At 34.8% G+C, this 24,617-nt stretch overlaps 1 protein-coding gene across 8 annotated transcripts in view; it reads right to left on the minus strand.

The window, feature by feature from the left end:
* MTDH (metadherin) overlaps positions 1-24,617 on the minus strand; it is a 55,600-nt gene that overhangs the window by 13,252 nt on the left and 17,731 nt on the right. For 2 of the 8 annotated variants that reach the window (XM_012723019.1, XM_012723018.1), the window contains exons 3-9: positions 16,780-16,864; positions 15,959-16,135; positions 14,497-14,562; positions 13,012-13,248; positions 10,520-10,609; positions 8,142-8,240; positions 2,128-2,252 (exon numbers count right to left, since the gene is read on the minus strand). In XM_012723019.1, coding sequence (XP_012578473.1) covers positions 2,128-2,252; positions 8,142-8,240; positions 10,520-10,609; positions 13,012-13,248; positions 14,497-14,562; positions 15,959-16,135; positions 16,780-16,864 — 879 coding nt within the window. The remainder of the gene's footprint in view (positions 1-2,127; positions 2,253-8,141; positions 8,241-10,519; positions 10,610-13,011; positions 13,249-14,496; positions 14,563-15,958; positions 16,136-16,779; positions 16,865-24,617) is intronic. The other 6 variants (XM_012723021.1, XM_012723023.1, XM_004679707.2 and 3 more) reach the window with 6 other exon arrangements.

The following is a 24,617-nucleotide window of genomic DNA, read 5'->3' on the forward strand; positions in this document are numbered from 1 at the left end:
TTGCATTATTGTCTGTCACCCGCTACATTTATTTCCACCCTTACGTAAATCCCCACATCAGTACTTCTCCCTTCCCCTGATCTTTAACCACAAAAGGTACTATATCCTACTGAAGGACAATGCACCCACGCAGACCTAAGGTTTCCCTGATCCTACTGCCAGGATCTTTTCCTATTCATCAAATCTCTCTCATTTATGTTTAGTTCTTTCTTTATTCTGGTATTTTTATCTTTTTTTTTAAGATTTATTTATTTACGCATACAAGAACTGGGCCACAGGTGCAGAGGGAGGGGTGTGGGATGAGAGGATTCACCGGAGACAGAGTGGGGAGCAGAACAGGCTGACTGACCAAAATACACTCCTGAGGGGAGAAGAGGGTGAGACAGGAGAGGTCTGCTGCGCCAGGAGGGTCACATTTGTTACAATCTGTGACCCTAACAGAAGGGATTGAACTCATGCTGCAGTGGCTGTGGATAACTTCATAGAGCTTGCTTTAACCCCTTGTGCCACGAGGGAGGCACAAAATTTTAATCACAAACAAATAACTTCCAAATACAGACCTTTTCTCTAAACTTTAACCTGTACAACCTACATCTCTTAGGTATATATACAGAACACCTCATACGTGACATATCCCTAACTGAACCAACTGTTTTTCCAACATTTCCACTAGTAACTAGGTTTGCCCCTAAAGTCTGTCGATTGGGTGTATTATTTCCACCTTCATATACAATCCTGAGAGCCATTTATGATGACTTTTTCTCTACTCAATTCTAATCATATAATCTGTTTATCTTACTTCAATTTGTTTTTTTAAAATCTGTCCTTTACCATTTTTATCACTACTGTCCTGGTCTGCTAAACAACTCCCCTACTAGGATGTCAGAGTGGCCAAAACCCACTTTGGTTTAAAATTCTATTATCTATATGATAAAATCTATGGATCTCAAGATGACAATCGAGGATTTCTAGGTTCTGTCCTCACCATCCTCTCCAGTCTCAACTTTTGACTACTCCTTCCTTCACATTACCTCTACACATTTTCGATGGCACTCTAAAAGCTGCCAAGTGCCTCCATAATACTGAACACATTGTAAAATTACTGTAACCCCTCCTTTGCTCCTCCCAAACTAGACTGCAGGTTCCTTGAAGGCAGCAACCATGACTCCTTTATTTTGTTTCTCTTACTAGTAAAAACTAAATAACGATGATAGATGCTCAATTAATGTTTGCAGAATATTAATAGTCTTATCATCTTAGAGCTTCTTTTAACTTTTTTTTTTTGCATAGAAGAACAGGGGTGTGGGTCAGAGGTGCAGGGGTGGTAAGAGGATTCACCAGAGACAGAGTGGGGAGCAGAACAGGCAGATTGACTGTTCTGAGGGGGGCAGCGGGTGAAACATGAAAGATCTATTGCACTATATATGGGCTAGCTCCCTGACTGGGATCTAATTGAGGTGATATCATAGCGGTGACCAAGCTGAGATGTAACCCCTAGGTCACTAGGGAAGCCCATTTCTTTAACTTTCATCCTTACTAGCCTGTAGCCAAGTTAGATCAGCAATTTTGGGCCTCTTGTAAATACCACTTCCATTTATTTTTTCAAAGCTATCAACTTAGTTTGTTAACTCTTAGTCTAGTTCATGTAATGATCTCTTAGACTCAGATCAAAATAGTACAAATTATCCTCAAAACCTAGTCTTCTAGTTTAACGCATAATCTGATTTTTCCTAACCCTCGCAATGATTAGGTTAGCCCTCGTTTAAAAGCTGTCAACAGATGCTCATTACTTATAGAATTCCACATAAATAAGACAGATATTATTCACTTACTGAAAATCAAGCATGTTATTAGAGCTAAAAGAAATAGAAATTTCACAGTCCCTTTCTTAAAGAAATGCACCAGGGAGGGCCCTCAAAGTTGGTAAGCTATAACAGTTCTGACTACATGACAGAACCATGTGCTTGACTGATACAGAGAAGGCATGCAGGGGTAAGATAATTGAAGCCATTATGATGGTGATGCCTTTCCAAAGCAATTCTACCACTGGATACTTATAAGTCAGAATGTAACCCCTAATAACAATTCTAACATAGTTAAGCACACAGGCAAATATACTTTACTCACTTTTTGATCATTAGGAACTGATTCCTGGGACTTTAGAAGTGAAGCTCTTTCTTCATCTACCCAATTCCCCCACTCTTCTTCTGGTGCGTTCCAATCAGAGCTGGGATCAGCAGAAGATAGACCATCTAAAAGTTAACAGTCTGAGTTAGGCATCTATTATTTCTAACATAAACTAAAATGTAAAAACTAAAATTCTTCATGTTGAATTAAACTATTGTTCTTCTTTCTCCCAAGTTTATTTAAAAAGCTAGGAAAAAAATCAGTAACACGATTGTAAAAATCTCTATCCAACTTCTAGTAGGCACATCATATGGCTAGTCAAATGGAATTTCTAAGAAACTCCACAAAACTTATGACTTACTTAATTTTATGCTCCCTACTTCCTGTTATCAGGTTCTTGAGTTTGTCTCTTTTCACGGTCCAACTTTAATTTAGTCTAAAACTTGGTCATTTTTCACCCCATGACTGTTAAAACTTTTATTTATTTGTTTAATTGGTTTATTCTGTAGGGAATAGAGTCAATCTTTAATAGCTGTACCAACACTATCTTCCCTACAGTATAAAATGAAATTTTATATTGGACTTCTTCCTTTTTAGCTTTAACATAAGGTTCTTTTTTAAATTCATCAAGTCATGACAATATCTAACTCTTCTTTCTCCTCCTAACACATAACTTATACCTTCTTAGATGTTTTAGATTATTCAATGCTGCTTTTACCTAGTGATTTCAAAATTTCTGAGTCAGGACACCAAACATCCTGTTCTCAAGAATAAATTTTAACATTAGATTTCCAAAATGCCCTTTCTTTAAATGTAAGAGGTACTGAATCATACCTCCTTTGGGGAGCGGTCACTGCATTATTTTAAAAGCAAAAAACATTCTTTGGCTTTATCTTGGGGTTAAAAAGTAACTCTCAAAGTGAATTCTTCCTTCTCTTCCCCAGACATCACACATTTCTACATGCATGCCTGTAATGTTTACCACAGCCAGGTTTCATTTGCACTGTTTTGAGATGACAACGTTGAGCTTCATTTTGAAATTGTTCAACAAATCTTACTAATAACTCAGACTGACTTACTACAGATCCAATCTTTCCCCACTAAGGCCAAATGCTACTTTTATCAAACACAAATAACAATGATTTACCTGTAATACATTTTAGTATCTAGACTGACAAATCTATCTGCATTACTCTTGTTTTTTTTGGGCTATTCTTATTTTACCAGGTAATTCGTAAGACTTTTGCTTAATGGAAAGGTATTATGCTATATAGCCCCATGAAGGTTTTAAAACCCATATTGAAAGAATATATAATATGGCGGGGGCGGGGGGGACACAGGACAAAAACCATTAACAAAATTGTCTGTATGAAATGACTTTAAATTTATGAGTAACACATCAAAAACTGATATATCTTAACGGTGGAAAAACAGCAAATTAACATATTATCTTTGTTAGCACTTACTATGTATACCAGAACTTGAGCAAGGAATGAATGAGAGATATAAAAATGAGTATGATATAATCCCTCTTCACATAATCTGTCTATTCAAGGATGGAGGTAGCTAAGTACAATAGCTAATTAAGTGTTCAGTGACAGACTGTGTCACAGGGAATGTGAAAAGGTTAAAAGCATAAGAATTTATAGTCTATTGGAAAAAAAATATGGAACAAGTAGTTCCAAGTGTGAAAAATGTTAGAAAAAAGAAATTCCCTACATTTCCAAATGTTCATTAGCACAAGGAGGTATGTAGAGTCAGTATCACATAAGATGAACACAAATGTTAAGAGCATGGGCCTTAGAGTCAGTCAAACAGATCTAGATCAGAAAACTGTTTTACTTAATAACTAAAACTTTGGAATTTCCTTAATCTAAATGAAGTATACACCAATTTATCAGCTGCTGAGGAGACTACATGAAATTCATGGTACACTATGTATGTGCACTATGTATGTAAACTACGCTTTCAATAAAAAGGTAGCTATTGTTCTTATGTATCATGGACGACAACATTAGAAAGCCAGCTATTAAGTGGGTTATAGTAGACAACTGCTGGTGCCTTTGTAGTGGGTGTGCTGTGACGTGTTCACTTACATGTGAACCCCATCCTTAAATCACATTCCTTGTTGTGAACCAATGCTTAAAAAAAAAAAAAAAAGGTTTATGCCCACCACTTAAGGGTTTGACAGTGAATTTCAAGAATAATATCAACTACTTTTAAGAAAAGAAATTCTGAGATCTTAGCTTTTTCACACAATTCTCTTCACTTTCACGTATGATGCCCTTTTCCTTTTAAAGTGGTTTCAAGTGTCAAGAGTATTGAGATTTTAACTTCTACACTTCATTAATATGTAAATGAACACCAGCAAACTTGGTTGGAAAAATGGTCCTTAAAAACAAATAAGGTTTCTTCACTATTATTAGAAATTGGACTTGGATTTTTTCTTAGGAAAATAAAAAGAAATTGAGACTGTACTGAAAATTTTGGATGGATATAGAGGATTTCAAGATTAGTAGATATTATAATGTTGGAAAATTTTGGATGGATATAGAGGATTTCAAGATTAGTAGATATTATAATGTTTGTAAATTACTCTACCCATTATTATTTCTTATTATAGTACTTCGCTTAATGTTTTTCTCCATGGTAAATAAATCATCTAAATCCAAAGGTGAAAAAAGCCAGTTTATATGCTCTCAAGATGTCAAGAATTTATTTCACACAATCCTGATAAATCTCCCAGTAAGATAAAATTGAAAGGTCTTAATGTAAAACTCATTTTACAAGCATAAAGCAAACTACATATACCTGGGACCAACTGCTCATCTTACATCAAATATTCATTAACAATGGTATTAGGAGATTTAAATGCCATAGCAATTACTGGTTTTGTCAAAACCTTACAAATAAACACTTAGATTTGGAACACTGAAGTCTACCAGCCAGGTTTCTAAGATCTTTCCACATAAAATATCATGTGAAAAATTTAGGCAAGTGAGTCAGCAACATATAAAAACTGTTTTCTTAATAGAAATGGTAAAAGAGGGACAAACATCTAGTAAGGATTACAGTAAAAGCATTCCTAAAAATGTTGAGAAAGCCACAAGAAGAACAACTGTAGTATATTGTTTAACTTCTATATGAAAATTAGCAAGCTCTTATTGGCTTTTTGAAGCTCAATGATTTTTCCAGACTTACTGATTTCAAGTTTGTTTTTTAAAAATAACTGTGCTCAAATACACCTAATTTAAAAAGTAGCATGCTGATCATCTCTACATAAAAAACTCACTGGCAGACTTCTCAATACATAATTCTACAATTCATCAGCTGAATGTGGGAATAAAATTCTGATGGAGTCTCTTAAAATTATGCATAGTATATAATTGTCTTTATCAGAATAATTTCTCATAACTCTACCACTGGTCTGTCAATGTCTTTTCAAAGAGTCATAATAGTTTTCTTATAAAATGATAAGAATCCGTCACCCATTTAATTTGCTGTGCAGTATTTTAGGTTTATGCATCACATTGCTAGTCTCTATCTTACTGCAGTAGGAAAATGGTTGTCAGCTGTTATCCTGTTAATTCAGCATTAACTTTAATAAAACAAAACAAGTTAGAAAGGCATTTTTCAGTGTTTAAATACATGACACTAAATGCTGAGTAAAAAGAAAATCAACAATAGCACTACAGCACTTACTGAATTACTTTATACCATTTTTTGTATTATTTAACTCTCTGAACAACTCTGTCTGAGAATGACTTATTTTCACAGGAGATAAAAGTGAAGAATGAATTATCATATAGACTCCCTAAGAACAAAGGCAAGGAAGCTTAAGATTCAAACCAAGGCAGTCTGTCCTCAAAGATCATGCTCTCAGCCTTCACTGTGATGCAGCTAACCCATTCACTCTGGAGTGCCAAAAGAAACAAAGTTCTATTCAAAATTTGACTTTTTACAGGGGTTAGGATGATATTATTCTTTTATTTCAAGATTAAACTGAACGATAAAATTCTGCCTTTAAAATAATGTTACCTCGATTTTAGCATTATATTCAAGTGCTTGGGTAAATTCAATACCTTTTTGTCAAATAATAATGCCTATGTCTCAAATGAGAGGGTCAGTATATTAGTCGTATCTCACTGTAAATGTAAGCCCTATTGTATTTTGTGAACTAGTAATCTCAAATATTTTCACAATTCATTAAATATCAAAATTAGCTACATTAAACATACACAAAAAATAAAATTCACAGAGAAAAATGGAGTCAAAGAAACTGTAGACTGGAAAGACTATCAAGTAGCATAACAAATTTGAGGAAGACAGTGTTCCTGATGCATATTACTTTACATAGAATCCTGTGGATACACTTTTGTCTTTTATTTCGGCCACAAATCTTGTTTTTCATATTATAAAAATTCTCAGGTAGATAAAAGTAGGGCCATTCTGTACAAGAAGGGAAGTCTACAGCCATGTTTTCTTTAGCCTCAACCCACAGCTGCCAGATATTTCATGACTTTTTTCTTAACAATCACTACTATTACTCTACAATTGCTCCTCAATTTTATTCTTCACACAGATAAAATTCTCAACAGATAAGATTATCTCTTTCTAAAAAGTGCTTTCACATGCTTTGTCATACTTTGGATTTATATGACACTTTAACTTACCAAGAATGTTCATGTTCATTCATCACACCTCATCAAAACCTAACAGCCAAAGGAAGTAGATATGACATTATATACTCTAATTTCACAGCTCAACTAATGTAGACTCCAAGACCCAAAGTTCAAGCAATATGACATGCTGTGTTTTAAAGACAGCACTAGAACAAGAATTTACTTTCCAAATTAGGATTCCAATTCCCAGTTTCCAAATCTTCAAGCCAGCAATTCAAGACTTTTTAATAATGGCCCTCCTTAATCTACCTTTCCAATCTCAACTCCCTAATTTGTAAGAAATACACTTCAACTAAGCTATACAGATGAATCTGTTTTGTGTTATAAGCTTACCTTCATAATTATAATCACTGTGAAGGCTGTATTGAGTGGTTAAGAGCATGAACTCTGAAGCCAGACTACCATAGTTAACATCATTTCCTTGACTGACTGTGTGGCCTAAGGAAGTTAGGTAACTGCCTCAGTTTCTTCTGATAAAGCGTGGTAAAAAGCAATTCCTAATTCATAAACTTGTTACAAGCGTTAAGTAAGTTAACTGTGTGCACAGGAGTTAGACTAGAGCCTGGTACTGGCAGATACTTGTGTTTGTATCATTATCATTATCAATGCCTGTTTATAAACTGCTGTACTAGGGACTGATGATATAAGAGTGACAGTTTCTATCTTCAACATTTCAACTGTACTTGAGGAAACAAAGCAGTCTTAAAAAATTATATTTTTTGCAAAGACTAAAACAGAAAATTCTACAACATAAAAATGCAAAATAGTATAAAAACTGTACCATAAAAACTACAAGGTTTCAGGTTGTGGTCAGAAAACATCTCAGGTATTTTAAAAAATGATGATAGTATGAGCTTTCTGAACATAAAAAACAATTCTTTCCTTCTTTCTCATTTTCCAAACTCTTCCTTTTAACCTTACTATGCTTCTCTTGTGAGTTACACTAAGAAAATGCTCTTCTACCAATAAAAAGATTGTATACCTCAGAAATTTAAAGCCATTCTATATATTCTGTTATATTAAAACTAAGAAGAGAAAGAGCATTTATTTAAAACAAAAATTTAAAAAACTACAGAGCAACTATAAAAAAACTTTCTTTAAATATTGCCTCAATCATGAAGTGAATGTAGATTTAATTCTATGTTGAACAATTTATACGTAGTACACTTGATATTAAATAACCTATAACCTAAAATAACCTAATAACACTATAACCTAAAAGATGAGAAATTAGGATTAAAATTAAAACATAAAGCATGAATTTAGGGTGCTAGAAAGAAAATTCTTGAAAAAAAAAGTAAAGAAAAACTGATAATTTTTAAAAGGACATACTTAACCCAGACCATTCATCATCGATATAGGGTTGATTACGGCTAACATCCCACTGATAATCAGAAGTGGTAGACTGAGAAACTGGCTCAGCAGTAGACCCTTAAATGAAAACGAATGCAATAAAATTAAAAATGGAATTTTCTAATGATGTTTCACAATAATAGTTCTATACTTTGCACATGGAGATTTAATTACTTTTTATTTCCCCTAAAAGAAAAATTAAGACATTAGAAAAAGAGTTAAGGTAAAGGAAAAGTAGAATTGAGGATAATTTCAGATTAAGTATAATAATCATTTACTCTAACTGATGAGGAAATACGTAGTTTTCCCAAGTATGAATCCATTAGATTTTTGTTTTAGCACCTAATAATATATACTTTCAAATGGTTATCTATGAATTTCAAGAAATTAAAAAAAAAATTCATTTTATTTTTTCTTGTTAATGGAAAATTGTAAAGTACAAAAGAAATCCTGGAAAAAAACAAAAAAGAAAGAAAGAAAGAAATCCTGAATGTTTCAGGGCATAGCTACAGAACCCTGAAAAAGAAAACTAGAAAACGTCTGAGTTTGCTAGATAGAATGTGTTACCTAAAGAAAAGTTAAAGAAATAGATGATTTTCTAGAGGTGAGGCAGAGAGAGGCAAAAGAGGTAAGAACTATGCTAGTGGTTTATAAACTAAGTTCAATTCAGGTATATTGAAAGAGGGACATATTAGATTCTAAGTTTTTTTCCTTTTTTTTTCTGGGGAGGCAGGAAGAATGGGGTCTAGGGAGCATCAAACATTCCTCTGTGAATCTGATGAAAGCTCTGGTGACTAATGTTCAGAACTTACCCAAGGTTTGCATACAGTTCTGAGGGTATACAAGTGAATGAATGCCATGCCAAAATCCTTGCTCTATAATCATACATTTATTTTATAATGTTATAAAAAAGCAACGGTTCCCCATCAGGGATATATATGCCACAAACTTCCCGCGTCAGAATATTCATGTATGTCAGACTCCTTGGGTGACTCTGAAATTCATTTTGGGTTCAGAGTCACTGACATAAAGAAATGGTTAAGACCATGTGTTAGTATAGATGACCTACATACAATCACTTTTCATCAATGTCCTTACTAACGAAAGTAATTAGCCAGATGACTTTATCATCATTCTACTAATACAACTTTTTGATATATATGTATAATAATTATATTTATATATAATAGTTTTATATAAATATATGTATTTACATAAATAGAGAAATTTAATAGAGAAATACAGTTAATAGAGAAATCCTATTAAATTTATAGATAGTTGACAAGTTGCTTAAAAGCACAACAGGAACACTAGAGCTATTTCTTTAGCAGCCCATATTGCTTTTTCTGAATATATTCAGATATATAAGGTAACAGCTTATGTGTCATACAAAGTCACCAAACAGAAGAGGCTACTAACTAGTACCTCTGGAACTGAAATGTAGTATATGAAACCAGAGGTTGTTAAACTACAACCCGTGGGTGAAATTCAGCCACCTGCTTATTGTGTGGCTTTGAACCAAGAATCGTTTTTACAATCTTAAACAACTGGAAAAAAAATTTCAAAGGACTATTTCAGAACCAGATATACTTATCTGTTTATGTATCATATCTGGCTGCTCTTTTGCTATCAAATCAGAATTAAGTTGTTCCAGTACAAACAATACGATCCAAAAATAAAACATTTATTACTGGGTCGTTTACAGAAAAAGTTTGCTGATTCATATTCTAGACTAGTAACTCAAGGTATTGTGGAACTACAATATCAGTGCCCTGGGTTTGTCCATGAATTCAATGTGAGCCAAGTATTACAAACTAAAAATGCCCCATAGTTGTGAAATACTTGTTAAGAATATATAGCTTCAATATGATTAATAGAAGGCATAAACGTTTAAGTAATGCTGAACTGATAGTTTATTAGTAATAGTGTATTTTCTAAATCCAGTGATATAGAAATACTTAAAGCAGAGTTTTTATGTGCAGGTTCACATAACGTAAAGGCTTAGCTATAACAAACTCATGATGAGTAAGGAAGGGCAAGTAGAAATATGGTAAGAGAACATGGATGACAGAAAAGCATCACCATCCTTTGGGAGAGCTTCTATTTGCATTGTCTCTGTACAATATACTTTCAGTTACTTTAGATCTTTCTATCTTTGTGATAGGAAGGAACTGAGCTACCTCAGGTATGAATTTAGTTCTTCCTCCCTTTTTTATTAAGGCCTCTGCACTTTATATTATAGAGCTATTATTTATATTGATAGCAGTACTTATATGCAGGTTATTTTTCCAAATAGCAAGTGTTAAAATTAAACAGAAATGTTTTTGTTAACTAAATGAAAGACTGTTTTCACATACCAGAAACAGCAGAGTTAAGTGTGAGAGATGCAAAAGAAGCAGAATTCTGTTCAGAGGTATTCATTCCCCTATCCACACTAGACCAAGCAGCTGTTAAAATAAAGAACGTCACTTGGAACCTTCAATTTGCAATGAAACTTGACAGATATGTACAGATTTAAGACTATGATAACAATATTTAAAGATAATCTCAGAAATAAGAACCACTTAATAGAGCAAAGGCTAGTATTTACTGACTGTCTATTATGTACTGGGCTCCTTCCATCAACCACTTCTCTTCCAAGTTTCATAGTCATTAAGTGACTTTCTGATAGACAGTACAGCTGAGCCATGACTGGAACTGGAGTCTATTTCCAAAACACTATCTTATAGCAAAGTATCTTATTATCCACTATAATTAAGCTACTACTTTGGGCCATGCACTTGTACTTTACATTCATTACAAATACTTAACTATGACGTTCAAACAGGTTAAATAAAAAGCCTGCTTCCATAAAAGCTACTATTTGGGGAGAAATGGGATTCCTAGCAGACAGGATTGCCTCAAATTGTCCATGCTCATTCCATTCTACTATGCTATCCTTTCAACATTTTCCAGAGCTTTATTTCTTATATGAGTACTTTAAGAACACTTATATCAATAAGACCCATTATATACCTTCATCTTTTTAATGAGTCAATGTAAACCTAACACAGTTCTCTTTCCATTTTGACAAAGATCCTAATCCATGTAGGCAGGAATTAAGTATCTAGTCTGATGCTTAATTTTCCCTGTAGAAACATTAAACAAATACCATCTCAATTTATGTCCTAAATATAAAAATACTGCATACTCTTATAAGAAACTGTAAATATCTCAAAAATTGTTAGTTCTTAACATTCTTCAGTAACATTTTTCCTTTTAAAAAACATTAAATGTGAAAGGATGCTTTCTTTACATCAGAAATTTATGCTTTCTTCAGTGCTAAAAATGAAGCTGGGAATTCCGGGATTATCTCTTCCTCCAAACAAATTCTGGTATTTCTACATAATTTTTGGACACTGCAAGGGGAGAAGGGGTCAAGCTCAAGAACAATATTAATAAATGACCTTGAGTTTGCTTCTTGGGGACACTAGTCAAAATGAGTGAGGTAAAAGTGATGAGAAAAATAAACACAGGAACGGTTTTCTTTCCTATTTAAACACAAAAATCTCTATTGTTTGTTCTATTGCTCTCCCAAACTAAAAGAAGTTAAGAAATCTGCAAGTGTAACAGAAAAAATTATGATTAATATAGAAGGAATTTCAACTAAATTAAAAAAAAAGTAAGAGGCCATTAAGACAAATAGAGAACATTAATAGACAACTCTAAAAGAAACATATGATTAAGAAAGTTATGAAAAATATTCATCCTCATCAGATTTCAAAGTTAACCAAAATAGCTTACTATTTGCTTATAAAATTAAAAAATGTTAAAAAAAAAAAAGAGATTACTCAACCTTGGAACATATGTAATAAATGGCACTCATGCTGCTGCTGACAGTGTAAATTAAAATTCTCTTAGAATACTCTGGTAGTAGTCATCAAGCATCATAAGCAACTATATTCCCTTTTGCCCAATAAAATCACTCCCAAGTATCTACCCTTAAGAAATAATCCAAAACAAAACATATTCAATGCAATGATATTTACAATGGCTAAAACTAGAAAAAATGTACTGTATGGGAAGAATTAAGTAATCTGTACTACACTTACACAATATGCCATTAAATAAAAATATGTACAAGAGTAAGGGAAATGTTTACACTACAAAATTAAGAGGAGGAGGAACATAAAAATGCCTATCTGTTTTGGATTATGTATGTATTGAAACGGTACACAGAGGGGAAAAAAATCCATAAAGACAATAAAAAGACACTTGTTGTCAATGGGTGGTGTGATAACAGTTTCCTGTTGCTGTTTTCTATATTAAATGTTAAGTACTTTTCTACAATACACATACACATCTGAAACTAAGTTGCTTTTAATTGATGGCTCTCAACAGAAATAAGCTTCTCAACTATGGTCTTTAATTCCAGGGGTAAAAATTACTTACAATTAGGCATTTTGCAGATTTTAAAATCATAATAAATGGATGCTATAAACTGCATATTTATCATTTTTATTTACTATTATTATTTAAACTCAACAGTAGAACTGTTGGAAATAATCTAAGTCTGTTCACAGATTACATTTATTACATAACTAAAAATATACAATTATATCAGTTTGATATACTTATAATCATATGTGATAAAGTATGTAAGAACACTAAAAATGTTAAATGTTGTTGTTCAGAACTTTACATGCCACTTTGTTCCATGTGCAGTATTTAAGATGAGTTAATTTTTTACTAATATTTCTACATGGAATTACTAACTTTTCTACTTTGTTTCTTTCTTTCATCCATGGAAAAATCTAAATGCACCAGATAAACAATTTTAAATTACTTAGCATTTTCTAACAGTTCTTACCAATCCCGGAAAATATTGAACGGTCACTCCAACTCCTTCCCCAGTCTTTTCCATTTGCATTAGCATCTCCAGTGTCTTGACCCCAAGCGGATGGCTCAGTTTTCCTTTTTCCTACAGAAGTAGGTGAGACAGAGTTCCACTTCTCCTCACCTGTACTGATCTGTGAGGAGAGTTTTACAGACTTTTCATTCCAGCCTCCTCCATTTACAGTGAGGTTTTCATTCAATCCTGAAGAAACTTAGAGAAAAGAAAAGAAAAATTAAAAACTGATATATGACTCTTTGCTAATATTGGGATTATTTTTAAATTTCTATGATTGCTCATTAACAGCTAACAGCCTTGATCCAACCCATCCATTAAACAACCTAAGCTTTCAAACAGAAGTGAAGAATTTAAAAAGTGACATGACTATCACGGATGACTTTTATTTAAAATTCAGAGTAGTTTGAACTTAACACAGCTACTAATGATGTTTTTTTACAGCCAAATGATGGCCTGAATGGAAGTAAAATAGAGCATATAGGAAAATATTACATACTCATATTTAGAATACTTACCCACTAAGAACATTAAGACTTCTCTTTAATTACATGTTTTTTTCTTAAATATTTACACCTATATTTTGATTCTAAAACCTGGATGCCTATTAGCATCAACTGAAAAATTTCTTAAAAGTATACACTGATACTCAGCCCCATGCATCAGGATGTGTATGAGTGTATATGTACATAGGTGAATGTGTCACAGAGGTATGTGTGTTTAGGTGTTTGTGTGTGTTGTTTTTCTAAGCTTCCTAGATGACTATAATGTGTAGCCAAGATCGAGAACCATGGGGATGAAAGAAGCAGCAGTGTTCAGAACAAGCCTAAAATAAGAAGGTTCTTCTCCATTTCTGAATTTGTTTTACTTTTGTTTTCATGTAAGGTATACCATGCTACTTAATTTAACTGTCAAAAATGAGTAAATAAAATACATTTTCTATTTGTGAAGCACTATATAGCCTTAAGACTATTGTTCATTTGTTGTGGAATACTTGATATTATAAGGAAGTTCTTTAAAAGTTTATTAAGGCTATTATTTTTTCTTTAATAATTAGGGGATTAAAAGTTTTTTATCCCCAATATGCCCATATTTGGCATATATACTAATATATATGCCAACCCCACCAAAAGCTTTCTTTTCTCTCTAGGCTTAAATGATGCAAACAAGAATTAAAATTACACATAAACTATTACTGAATGTTTTTATATATGGGGGAGGGGAGGAAGGAAGAGAACAACTAGAACATACCAAAGACTATTAGAAGTGGGAGTGATTTTTCTTTTTATCTATTTTCCAAAATCTCTGGACTGTGCTTATGTTACTTTAGGAATTAAAACTCATTTAAAAGCCTTTTTTCCTTGTGTCATTCATGTGAGGAAAGAGACATATATGTAAGTTTCTGCTTTGATGGGCATTCAATTTAAGTTACATGTAATTTCTCACCCTGAAGTGTAGAATCTCCTTTTCCAGACTTAAAGTTGCTAACTTGAACATTTAGATGAGAATCACCTGGTTGGAATAGAAATAAAATGTATTTAATACTAATAGGACATTATGCATGTTAAATTAGGGTTAACATACAAAGCGAATTTTATTTACTATTTAAAATAAATTACTCCTTATATGACTAAATTCTTACAATGGAAAAATGTCCATTTTACTGACAACATATTTCACATGTCTTAAAGGAACTGAGTTATGTTATCTAGTTAATGCATTCTTAGTCTACTAAAATGTAAATAAAGATATTGGAAAATTGGCCAAGTATATATAGGACCTGCTGATCTATACTGACTATCAAGAGTCTTTTAGTTAGGAATTGGAGAACTGGGCTCTGTAACTGGATTCAACATTGCCACCTCTCAACAATACCAGCTGCCTTTCAACAATCCTGGAAACAAACACACCAACTTAGGAAGAACTTAGCCAGCATTTGGGACCAGGACTTAGGAAATAAGGCAAAAGGTGAAAATAAGTGTTATAACAAATACAGTTACTTCTCTGACACTAAAAAGCATGACAATGACTACAACGTATTCTAAAACTAGCAAGACATAGGACTGTGCTAATAAGGAAGGCATGCACAAGACAGAAAAGAGGTCACCAACAAAAACACTAAAGCGTGGCTAGTTTCTAATAGTTTAAATTGAGTAAATAGAGGTCATTGCTGTACCACAGCAATAAATTCCACCAAGTGATCAAGCAAAAAAAGTAAAAGTTAACAAGGCCAAGAAAATGGTCTGGAGACAAGGTAGAAGTAGGGAAGATAATAAAATGGTGAAGGGAAATAAATCAATACTTGAAAGCAAATTGAACATCCTCACTTTGCAGGCTGTTGTCTCCAGGGTAAAACTGATGGCAATGTAACAAGCTGCAACGAAGCCATCAATATCAGACAGTTTAAGTATTTGAAATACAGAGGAAGAATATTAGTTCTATAACCTCTAAGTTCTAGTGTAATCTATGGCCCTCTCAAAAAGTTGGGGTGATATAAATCCAGCTAGAATACCCAGAACATGCTTTGCTTCATCATTCATCTTGGAATGAAAGCACCTCACATGCAAAATGGGAACAACTAACGCCATTTAATAAATGGTTTGCTTACTGTAAGAGATGAAGATTTAAGATTGCTGGGGTAAAGCAATATACATCAGCAACATTTTCTCAGATGACTTAAGGCAGAAAAGCAAGTTAGTTTAAATAGGCTATTCATTAGACAGCATGTTAACTGCTGGGATCAGGTAAGCTTATGATAGGCGGTCAGCAGAGCTCTCATGAAGAAGGGTATATCAGCACAATGATGTAAAGCAATTCAGAAGAGTCAGATTTTGACATAATGATATTTGGTACATCTGGTTAAAAGGAGTTGGATTTGATGTAAAATTCTTATGTTCCACTAATATACCTTTGTTCTTCTTGGAACCAACAGGAAATGATGTAGTTGTAAGTTGCTCAGTTGTAACTGTGACGGTATTTTCTATCCCAGGGGTAGTTGAATCCAATGAACCACAATCAGTCTGCACCTTATCACGTTTACGCTGCTGACGTTTCTCTCTGTGACTAATTTTAGTTTCCCAGGCTCCTGACATAGCCCCAGAAAAGAAAATGTTATTCAGCAAGGGGCAGACAAAAGGTTGTACTGTTTTTGTTTTTTTTTTGGGGGGGGGGCAGGGGAGGGAAGATATGGCAAATAGGCAAAATATTAGAATATATTTAGATATCAAACTAAAAACAAGAAATGCTTGTTAAGTTATCCTAAGAACTTTTCCTAGTATCATTGTATTGCTTTACGCAACTAACTACCATTATTTATTCTGGTAATTTTTATTAACTCTTATATCCATGGTTTAGAAAAAATTACATAAATCATCCTGAATTTTTTTTAGCTTGCTGGTTAGAAACAACAGGATAGTATGTGTGATATGTAAGTATGGGGAAAAAACCCAAATCAAACTTCCAGAAAACAGAGACAAAACAATTCAGCTGGTCAAGGTATTAAGGCAGACCTTAGATTTCAAGGTAGTTCCCTTCAGGAATAGGGCTGTTGCATGCTTAATAAAATATATTTAAAAGTATTTTCTAACAATGCCACAGATCTGAATATTAAAATCTACAGTTAATTAAAAAAACTAGATACAAGATTAAATGAAACAAATGCAACTTTCACATAATACATTGGGATAAAAAGGAAAATTTTTTCTACAGTCCTTTTACTTTCTCAAGTACCTTCATCAACTTCCTTTCCATCATGGCGTGAACTGTTCTGCACTGCTTTAGCATCTGATTTTGATTTCTTCTTATTTTTCTTTGACTGAAAGTAAAATAGAATATTAATATTTCACTATAATTTTAAAAAAGGTAGGAGTCAGTAAAATACATATGAAATGCATAATGCTGACTAAAAAGCTAATGTTTGATTAAAAAGTAAATATGAATGATAACAGTACTATGACATCATTTCTTAGGTGGACTATTTGCTGCATATTTTACAATTTTTTATCACTGAAAAAGCTAACTGGAGAAGTTATTACTCCCAGTTTAGAGATGAGGAAATGGAGACTTTGAAATGTTAAGTATTAAATAGGCTGTCTGGGTCACATTGTTATTAAATGATGGAGATGTCATTAGGAAGCAGCTCCAAATGTATGCCCTTAGACAACCTGCTGTCCTAGTATTTTTTTTTTTAAAGATTTATTTATTTGTGCATACAGAACTGGGGTACAGGCCAGAGGCTCAGGGGCGGTGAGAGGCTTCACCAAAGACAGAGCGGGGAGCAGAACAGGCAGACTGACAAAAAGTACACTGCTGAGGGGAGCAGCGGGCGGGTCAGGAGAGGTCTGCCGCACCATGTGGTCACCTCCGGGGCAGGTGGGAATCGAACTCATGTGGAAGTGGCTTTAGCTTCTTAGTGCTGTGCTTTAACCCGCTGCGCCACCAGGGAGGGCCATTTTTTTAAGGATTTATTTATTTATGCATACAGAACTGGGGTACAGGCCGGACTTGCATGGGGCGGTGAGAGGATTCACCAGAGAAAGAGTGGGGAACAGAACAGGCTGCCTGACGAAGTACAGTGCTGAGAAGAGCAGCAGGTGGGTCAAGGAGGTCTGCCACACCATGTGGGTCACCTCTGGGGTGGGGATTGAACTCATGCTGAAGTGGCTTTAGCTTCTTGTGCTGTGCTTTAAACCCCCTGCACCATCAGGGAAGGCCCTGCTATTCTAATTTACATCATAAGTAAACACCTACACATATTCAAGATACAGATATTTTTGGAGTAGCTTTTAAGCTCCTTTCTGTTAATTTCCTCCTCTGGAAAGCTTGCTAAAAATTACGAATTCATACCGTAATTATTTCTATATTTAGCTAAGTGTTTCCAGAAGAGAGGACATATTCATGTTTGTATTTATGCTTCGTATTCATGTATTTATTTGAGATTGGCTATATACACTGTTGTGCATTATTTAAAGTTTATAACTAAAGAGATTATATACCTTGGTAAGTCTTTTTTGATGGGTAAGGTGTAAATGACACATAACTGCTTTCCTTATAGTAAAGAACTTGGGAATATTCTGAAGTGACATGAGTTTTTAAAGGCCATTAAAATTTTTCTTAGACAACAGAAATATATAAGATAAATAAAGCTTCTACTAGTCAACACTTCTGAAGGAACACTGCAAATACAAAGTTCTAGTAGTTCCCTTGTGTTAACAGTTGTTTCTTCCGTCTGTTTGCTATCAGACTCCAACATGGGCAATTAAGCTTGCTTCTTGAATGGTCTTTATCCAACCAAGACTTACTACATACCTACTAAGTGCTACATGCTGTTTTAGGAGCTCAGTATATAGAACTGAATAGAACCTTTGTACAAGTTGAACTGACTATGGATTTTCTCTCAGAATAAAGTGCTGCAGCAATGGCTCTAGAGTGATTTTCTCTTTACTCTGAACCATTTGCTACACTTTTTTTGAAATGAACTGAACTCATTTTTTCTTACCCTATCTCAAGTTCCACTCCCTTTACCTTATCCCTGATACTTTCTCCTTTTACTCTCCCTTAAGTGCATAAAATTTCACATCTCTAAACATTTAAAACTATCATGAATTTGGTTATTTGTTACAAATTTCCTGTCACCTTTCCATGTGTGCAAGGTTTCAATTTTTCTAATATGCACTCCTTGAAGGCAAGAGAATAAGATATTTCATTTTATTAATAAAATCTATTTCACTTTATTTGAATGGGTTATGATAAAGATTGATGTATAAAGAAAATAAATCTGCTTGAAGAAATCTGTCTACTATTAGCAGCTCAGCTATAGCACAAAGTAAATTACCCTTAATCAAAAAATCCTAATATCATTTGAAGTAGACTTCTCTTAACATATTAGAAGTAATCTTAAAAAATGTGTGGGTAGGTCCTCCCTGGTGGTGCAGCGGGTTAAAGCAAAGCACTAAGAAGCTAAAGCCAGTTCACCATGAATTCGATCCCCACCTGCCCCGGAAATGATCCACATGGCGCGGCAGACCTCTCCTGGCCCGCCCACTGCTCCCCTCAGCAGTGTACTTCGTTAGTCGGCCTTTTCTGCTCCCCATTCTGTCTCTGGTGAATTCTCTCACTGCCCCTGTACCTCTGGCCGGTACCCCAGCTCTGAATGCATAAAGAAATAAATGATAAAACAAACAAACAAAAGTCTGGCTAGGGGCCTCCTTTGTCACATAAGGGCTTAAAGTCTCAGCACTGTCAAGTCAACATCAGCCACTGCAGTATGAGTTTGATCCTGGGCCATGGAGCTGACCCACATGGCATAGCAGACCTCTCCTATCTCACCCACTGCTGCCCTCAACAGTATATTTCAGTAGATTTGCCCGTTCTGCTCCTCTCTCATCTCTGGTGAATCTTCTCATTCCTGTACTTCTGGCTTACACCCCAGTTCTGGTATAAACAAATTAAAAAAAAAATCTTAAAAAGAGTCTACAAAATTTTCTCCTACTGGCTTCCATTATAATTTCTTATCTTGTTTTCTCTCCATTTCATAAACACAATGCAGACATTACAAAAATTTTGAACTGTTAACAGTCTCACTAGCAGTTGTATCAGTGTTAAATATGAACGCATGCATGTATGCATGCACATGCGCCCCCCCACACACACACACTGCAAAGAGAAGAAGGTGTAAATGGCAACAAACACATATTTTTTCCCAGCAGGTATTCAGTAGCTTGGAATTTAAAATAATATTTGCACTCCGAACAGCAAATGGTTCCATTCTTTGAATGAAAAAGCTGTGATAAGGATTAAGTACACTAACACTGCATTTTAAAATTGTATACATTTAAAAATATATACAAACTAGGATGAATCGTTAACTTGTTAAAGAGATTGTGATGCCTGTAAGATGCGTTTAAAGAATTTAAAAATCTTATTAGGCAGTTATCTAAATATGTAATACTCAGCTAGCTGTCCATGTCTGGAACATATGGCAACTCCTGTGAATAAAATACCTCAGGAAGTAAGCCAGAGAAAGGGATTTGCTGTTCATTCTTAAAGTAATAGGTTAAATAAGTTTGTTGTTCTTATACTTTTATGAAAAAAATTAAGCACATATGCTAAACTGTTTCCTTGTAATCTTTATACATCTCTTACCGACAGTGCATATATTTTTAAAAATAACTTTTTAGTGAGAGCATTATGATCAAATATGCTTCATTAAATCTGAATAATCTAAATTCATTCATTTTAACACTTGGTATTAAATACTGTCTGACAAAAGTACAAAGATACAAATGAAGAACACATGCCATTGTCTATGAAATGCCCTCCTCCTGTAAGCATGCAGAAGTTTTTGTAGAGATTTAACTAGTGAAATTTAAATTTTCCTCATTTCTGTCAGTTTTTCCTGGAACTGAACCTGAAGGTTCTTTTTTATTCTGTTAACAAGTGAACTCACTTAAAAGACTTAACTACTTAGATTTAATGTTGAATTTAATTTATGACTTAACATAGAGCTTTCTAATTAACCCATATATGTCTCAAAATAACGCTATGAGGTAGATGCAATGAGACAAGGGAGGAGGTAGAGGACCAACCAACAAAGATCATGTAATTAGGAAGTATTGGCACTTGGATTTGATTCTATGTTCAGGAAACTGGGCTGCTTTACTGTTTTTCTGATGAAAGTTGGGCAGACATGAGAATTTTTACAAGTAACAGAAAATATTAAATATTTATTTATTTATACATACAGAACTGGGAATCAGGCGAGAGGTACAGGAGCGGTAAGATGATTCACCAGAAGACAGAGCGGGGAGCACAACAGGGCCAATGGACTAAGTACACTGCTGAGGGGAGCAGTGAGAGGGTCAGGAGAGGTCTGCCGCGCTATGTGGGTCACCTGCTATGTGGGTCACCTCCGGGGCAGGGATTGAACTCATGCTGAAGTGGCTTTAGCTTCTTAGTGCTGTGTTTTAACCGGCTGCGCCACCAGGGAGGGTCAGAAAATAATTTTTAATAAGAAAATCACATAGTATTTAAACTTTTCAGAATATACTCTTAATTGAATGATTTCCTTGAAAAAACAAAACAACAAAACAAGAACAGCTACTTTCTGATACGTTGTTAACCTTTCATTACCAATGAAGGGACAGAGTAAGTGTAGTTTTTTTTCTTCAGCCTACTAAGGAGGCAATTATTTATCATTGTATACTACAGATATGGAGCAACTTGATTTTTAGGAAAAGAAAAATGTGTGGCTCATTTTGTAAGTCTATCAGCATTACAGCAGTATTTTGCCACAGTATAATCAATTCATCTTGTAAGATAAAAAATTGTTGCTTCCTCCTTAACATAATTTAAAAGTCTGGTCTTTCAGTTTGCAGTTTGGCCTTACCCTCTTTTGCCACTATAGTTAAATAATGCAGTGAATGAATTTCATGCACGGTGATGTACCCATAATCTTATCTCCCAGCCCCGTTTTTTTTAGTTGTTGTCTAATTTCAGTCAAAATGGCCTGTGCAGCAGTAGCTTTTATTGTTTTTTCCACAAAAAATCAGTAATCACCGTTGATGGTAGTATCTGTGGGTAACTCTTATTTTTAGTTGCTCATTTTACTACTGAAATATAGTTATAAAAGTTCCCTAAGCTGTAATGTTAGAAACAGCTGAACTTTCTGCCTCCCAGCTTGAGTAATTTGCTAATTTATTTAAACCATCAGCAATGTTCTTATGCTGCTGTGTAAGTTCATGAAGCAATGTGTCTAGGAGACTGTCATACTGTGTTTTGCTCATTTTTTCATAGTAGAAAGAGTAAGAGTTTCTTCATGGTAATCTTTCCCTTTAACAAGAAACTTCAAGAATGGATTCTAAACATTTATGATTGTATGTAGTAAAATTCTGCTATATGGAGGACGATATAAATAAATATCTCTAAGAATACTCTGTAGTGGGCAGTCCTCACATTCTGAATGTTTGTTATCCTGCTAACTGGAATAGTTTCAACATATCATCAGCTAAAATCTCAAGGCACAACAAAAACTGGTAAGGTTTCTTACCAAAAGTAGAAATATATTACTGCAAAAAACCTTCCTCAATGATTTCCTTTTATTGGAACCAATTTTTTATCAGGTCTGATTAAATCATTTTAAATTCATGATGCAGCTGACAGAATTCTTAGAAGAGTAGCATCTCCTCTCTTAGTTGTTTTATTTGCATTACTGTCATCTGCAATCTGCAGCTCTGTGGTCTATTTGCCAAAGCTTTTTGGTTTAAACTGGGTAATATAATCATTAACCCATGGAAATGTAAACTGCAGCCTGTGACATTATGCTATAAGCAAAGAACCAGTGAAGGGACTTTTTCAATTTGTACCTTCCTAGTCTTCTCTGGATCCTTACTGTCTGGTATTTTACTATCCTCTAAGATCCAAATGAGGATGCCAATTACTAGTCATATATTAAATATAAGTAAAGCTTACTTTTCTTCAAATAAAAAACTAAGTAGAAATAGAAAGCCACACATTTTCTTCCTTCATGCTTAATGGATCTCCCTATGTATGTCACTTTGGAGATTATGGTTTTAAAAGCAAATGCTGAAGTAGTTCTAGGAATAACAATTTGCTCTCAAGTTCACATAACTGAAAATATCAAAATACTGTAAGTAATAAAATTTACTTCTGTAGTTAAACTCATCCTTCACTTCAAACTTTTTTTTTTTTAAAGATTTATTTATTTGTGCATACAGAACTGGGGTAGAGGCCAGAGGCTCAGGGGCAGCGAGAGGCCTCACCAGAGACAGAGTGGGGAGCAGAACAGGCAGATCGACGAAGTACACTGCTGAGGGGAGCAGCGGGCGGGTCAGGAGAGGTCTGCCACGCCATGTGGTCACCTCCGGGGCAGGCGGGAAGCGGGAATCGAACTCATGCGGAAGTGGCTTCAGATTCTTAGTGCTGTGCTTTAACCCACTGCGCCACCAGGGAGGGCCTCAAACTTTTTTTTTTTTTTTTAAAGATTTATTTATTTATTCATACAGAACTGGGGTACAGGCCAGAGATGCGGAGGGTGAGAGGCTTCACCAGAGACAGAGTGGGGAGCAGAACAGGCAGATCGACGAAGTACACTGCTGAGGGGAGCAGCGGGCGGGTCAGGAGAGGTCTGCCACGCCATGTGGTCACCTCCGGGGCAGGCGGGAATCGAACTCATGCGGAAGTGGCTTCAGATTCTTAGTGCTGTGCTTTAACCCACTGCGCCACCAGGGAGGGCCCTCAAACTTTTTTTTTTAAAGATTTATTTATTTATGCATGAAGAACTGGGGTACAGGCGATAGGTGCAAGGCTGATGAGAGGATTCACCAGAGACAGAATGGGGAGCAGAACAGGCTGACTGACAAAGTACACTGCTGAGGGGAGCAGCAGGTGAGATAGGAGAGGTCTGCTGCGCTATGCGGGTCACCACCAGGGTGGGGATCGAACTCATGCTGAAGTGGTGTTAGCTTCTTAGTGCTGTGCTTTCAGGCCACCAGGGAGGGCCTGACAATGGTTATTTTTAAAGGTACTTGAGGAAAAGTCGGAACCCCGCTGTTCATTTACTTTTTGCTTCAACAAATACGGCAAGTTCCTACTTTATACTGCTTCATAATTTAGTACTACTTAGTGTTCTTGTTTCAAACATGAAGATAAATTGCATATATAAGTTGTAACGTATGGGTGGTTCAAGGGACATACTAATTACCTTTATTTTATCTACATCAACAGTTCTTAATCTTAGTAATGTGGTGACACAGTATCAAAATGAGATTAATACTCAAAGTATCACAAACCTTTTTAAAAGCAGAGAGGTTTGCAAATGATTGTTCATCTTGGTGGGCAGGGTAGGGTGTTGTAAATGAAACCACGGCAGGATTATTCTATTCTGTACTACTCTGATACATTTTCTGAAGGGAAGCAGGAGAAGAGCTGCACAGGTTTAGGGGTGCCCACAATCTGTATCTCTCTTTCTCCTCACCCTGTTTAGTTATTCCACAGCACTTATCACACCAACTGACAGCAGAGAATGTACTTGCTTATTTTTAGTTGTTTCTCTTACTATATTTTATGAGAACAGGGACTCATCATTTTATCCTGTTTTATCAATCACTGTATCCCTAGAACCTAAAAGAGCACCTTGCAGAGAAGGTATTCAATTAAGATTTAGTTTGTCCATGAAACAACCTAAATCTAGACATGTTACAGATAGCCCTGTCTGCCCAACCCTCAATGTACAACCCCCCATACAACCTGGGAGATACTGTATTCGTATACTTGATCCATCATCCAATACACTAAATTATTTAAATATGTTTGCTATCAGAGTTCCTAAATTATGGTATACTACACAAACAGTAAGGCTATCAACTCACAATCTTAAAAAAGTCTTTCTTCAGAACTCTGTTTTTTTAGTTCTGAACTTTTTTTTGCAGATGTTAAGTCTCACATTTCTAAATACTAATAAATTAATTCCACCATGAGATCTAATTCTTTTTTTTTTTTTTAAGATTTATTTATTTATTCATATGGAACTGGGGTACAAGCCAGAGATG

The sequence above is a fragment of the Condylura cristata genome, unplaced genomic scaffold, assembly GCF_000260355.1.
Source record: "Condylura cristata isolate star-nosed mole 26May11 unplaced genomic scaffold, ConCri1.0 scaffold00009, whole genome shotgun sequence".
Classification (NCBI taxonomy): Eukaryota; Metazoa; Chordata; class Mammalia; order Eulipotyphla; family Talpidae; genus Condylura; species Condylura cristata.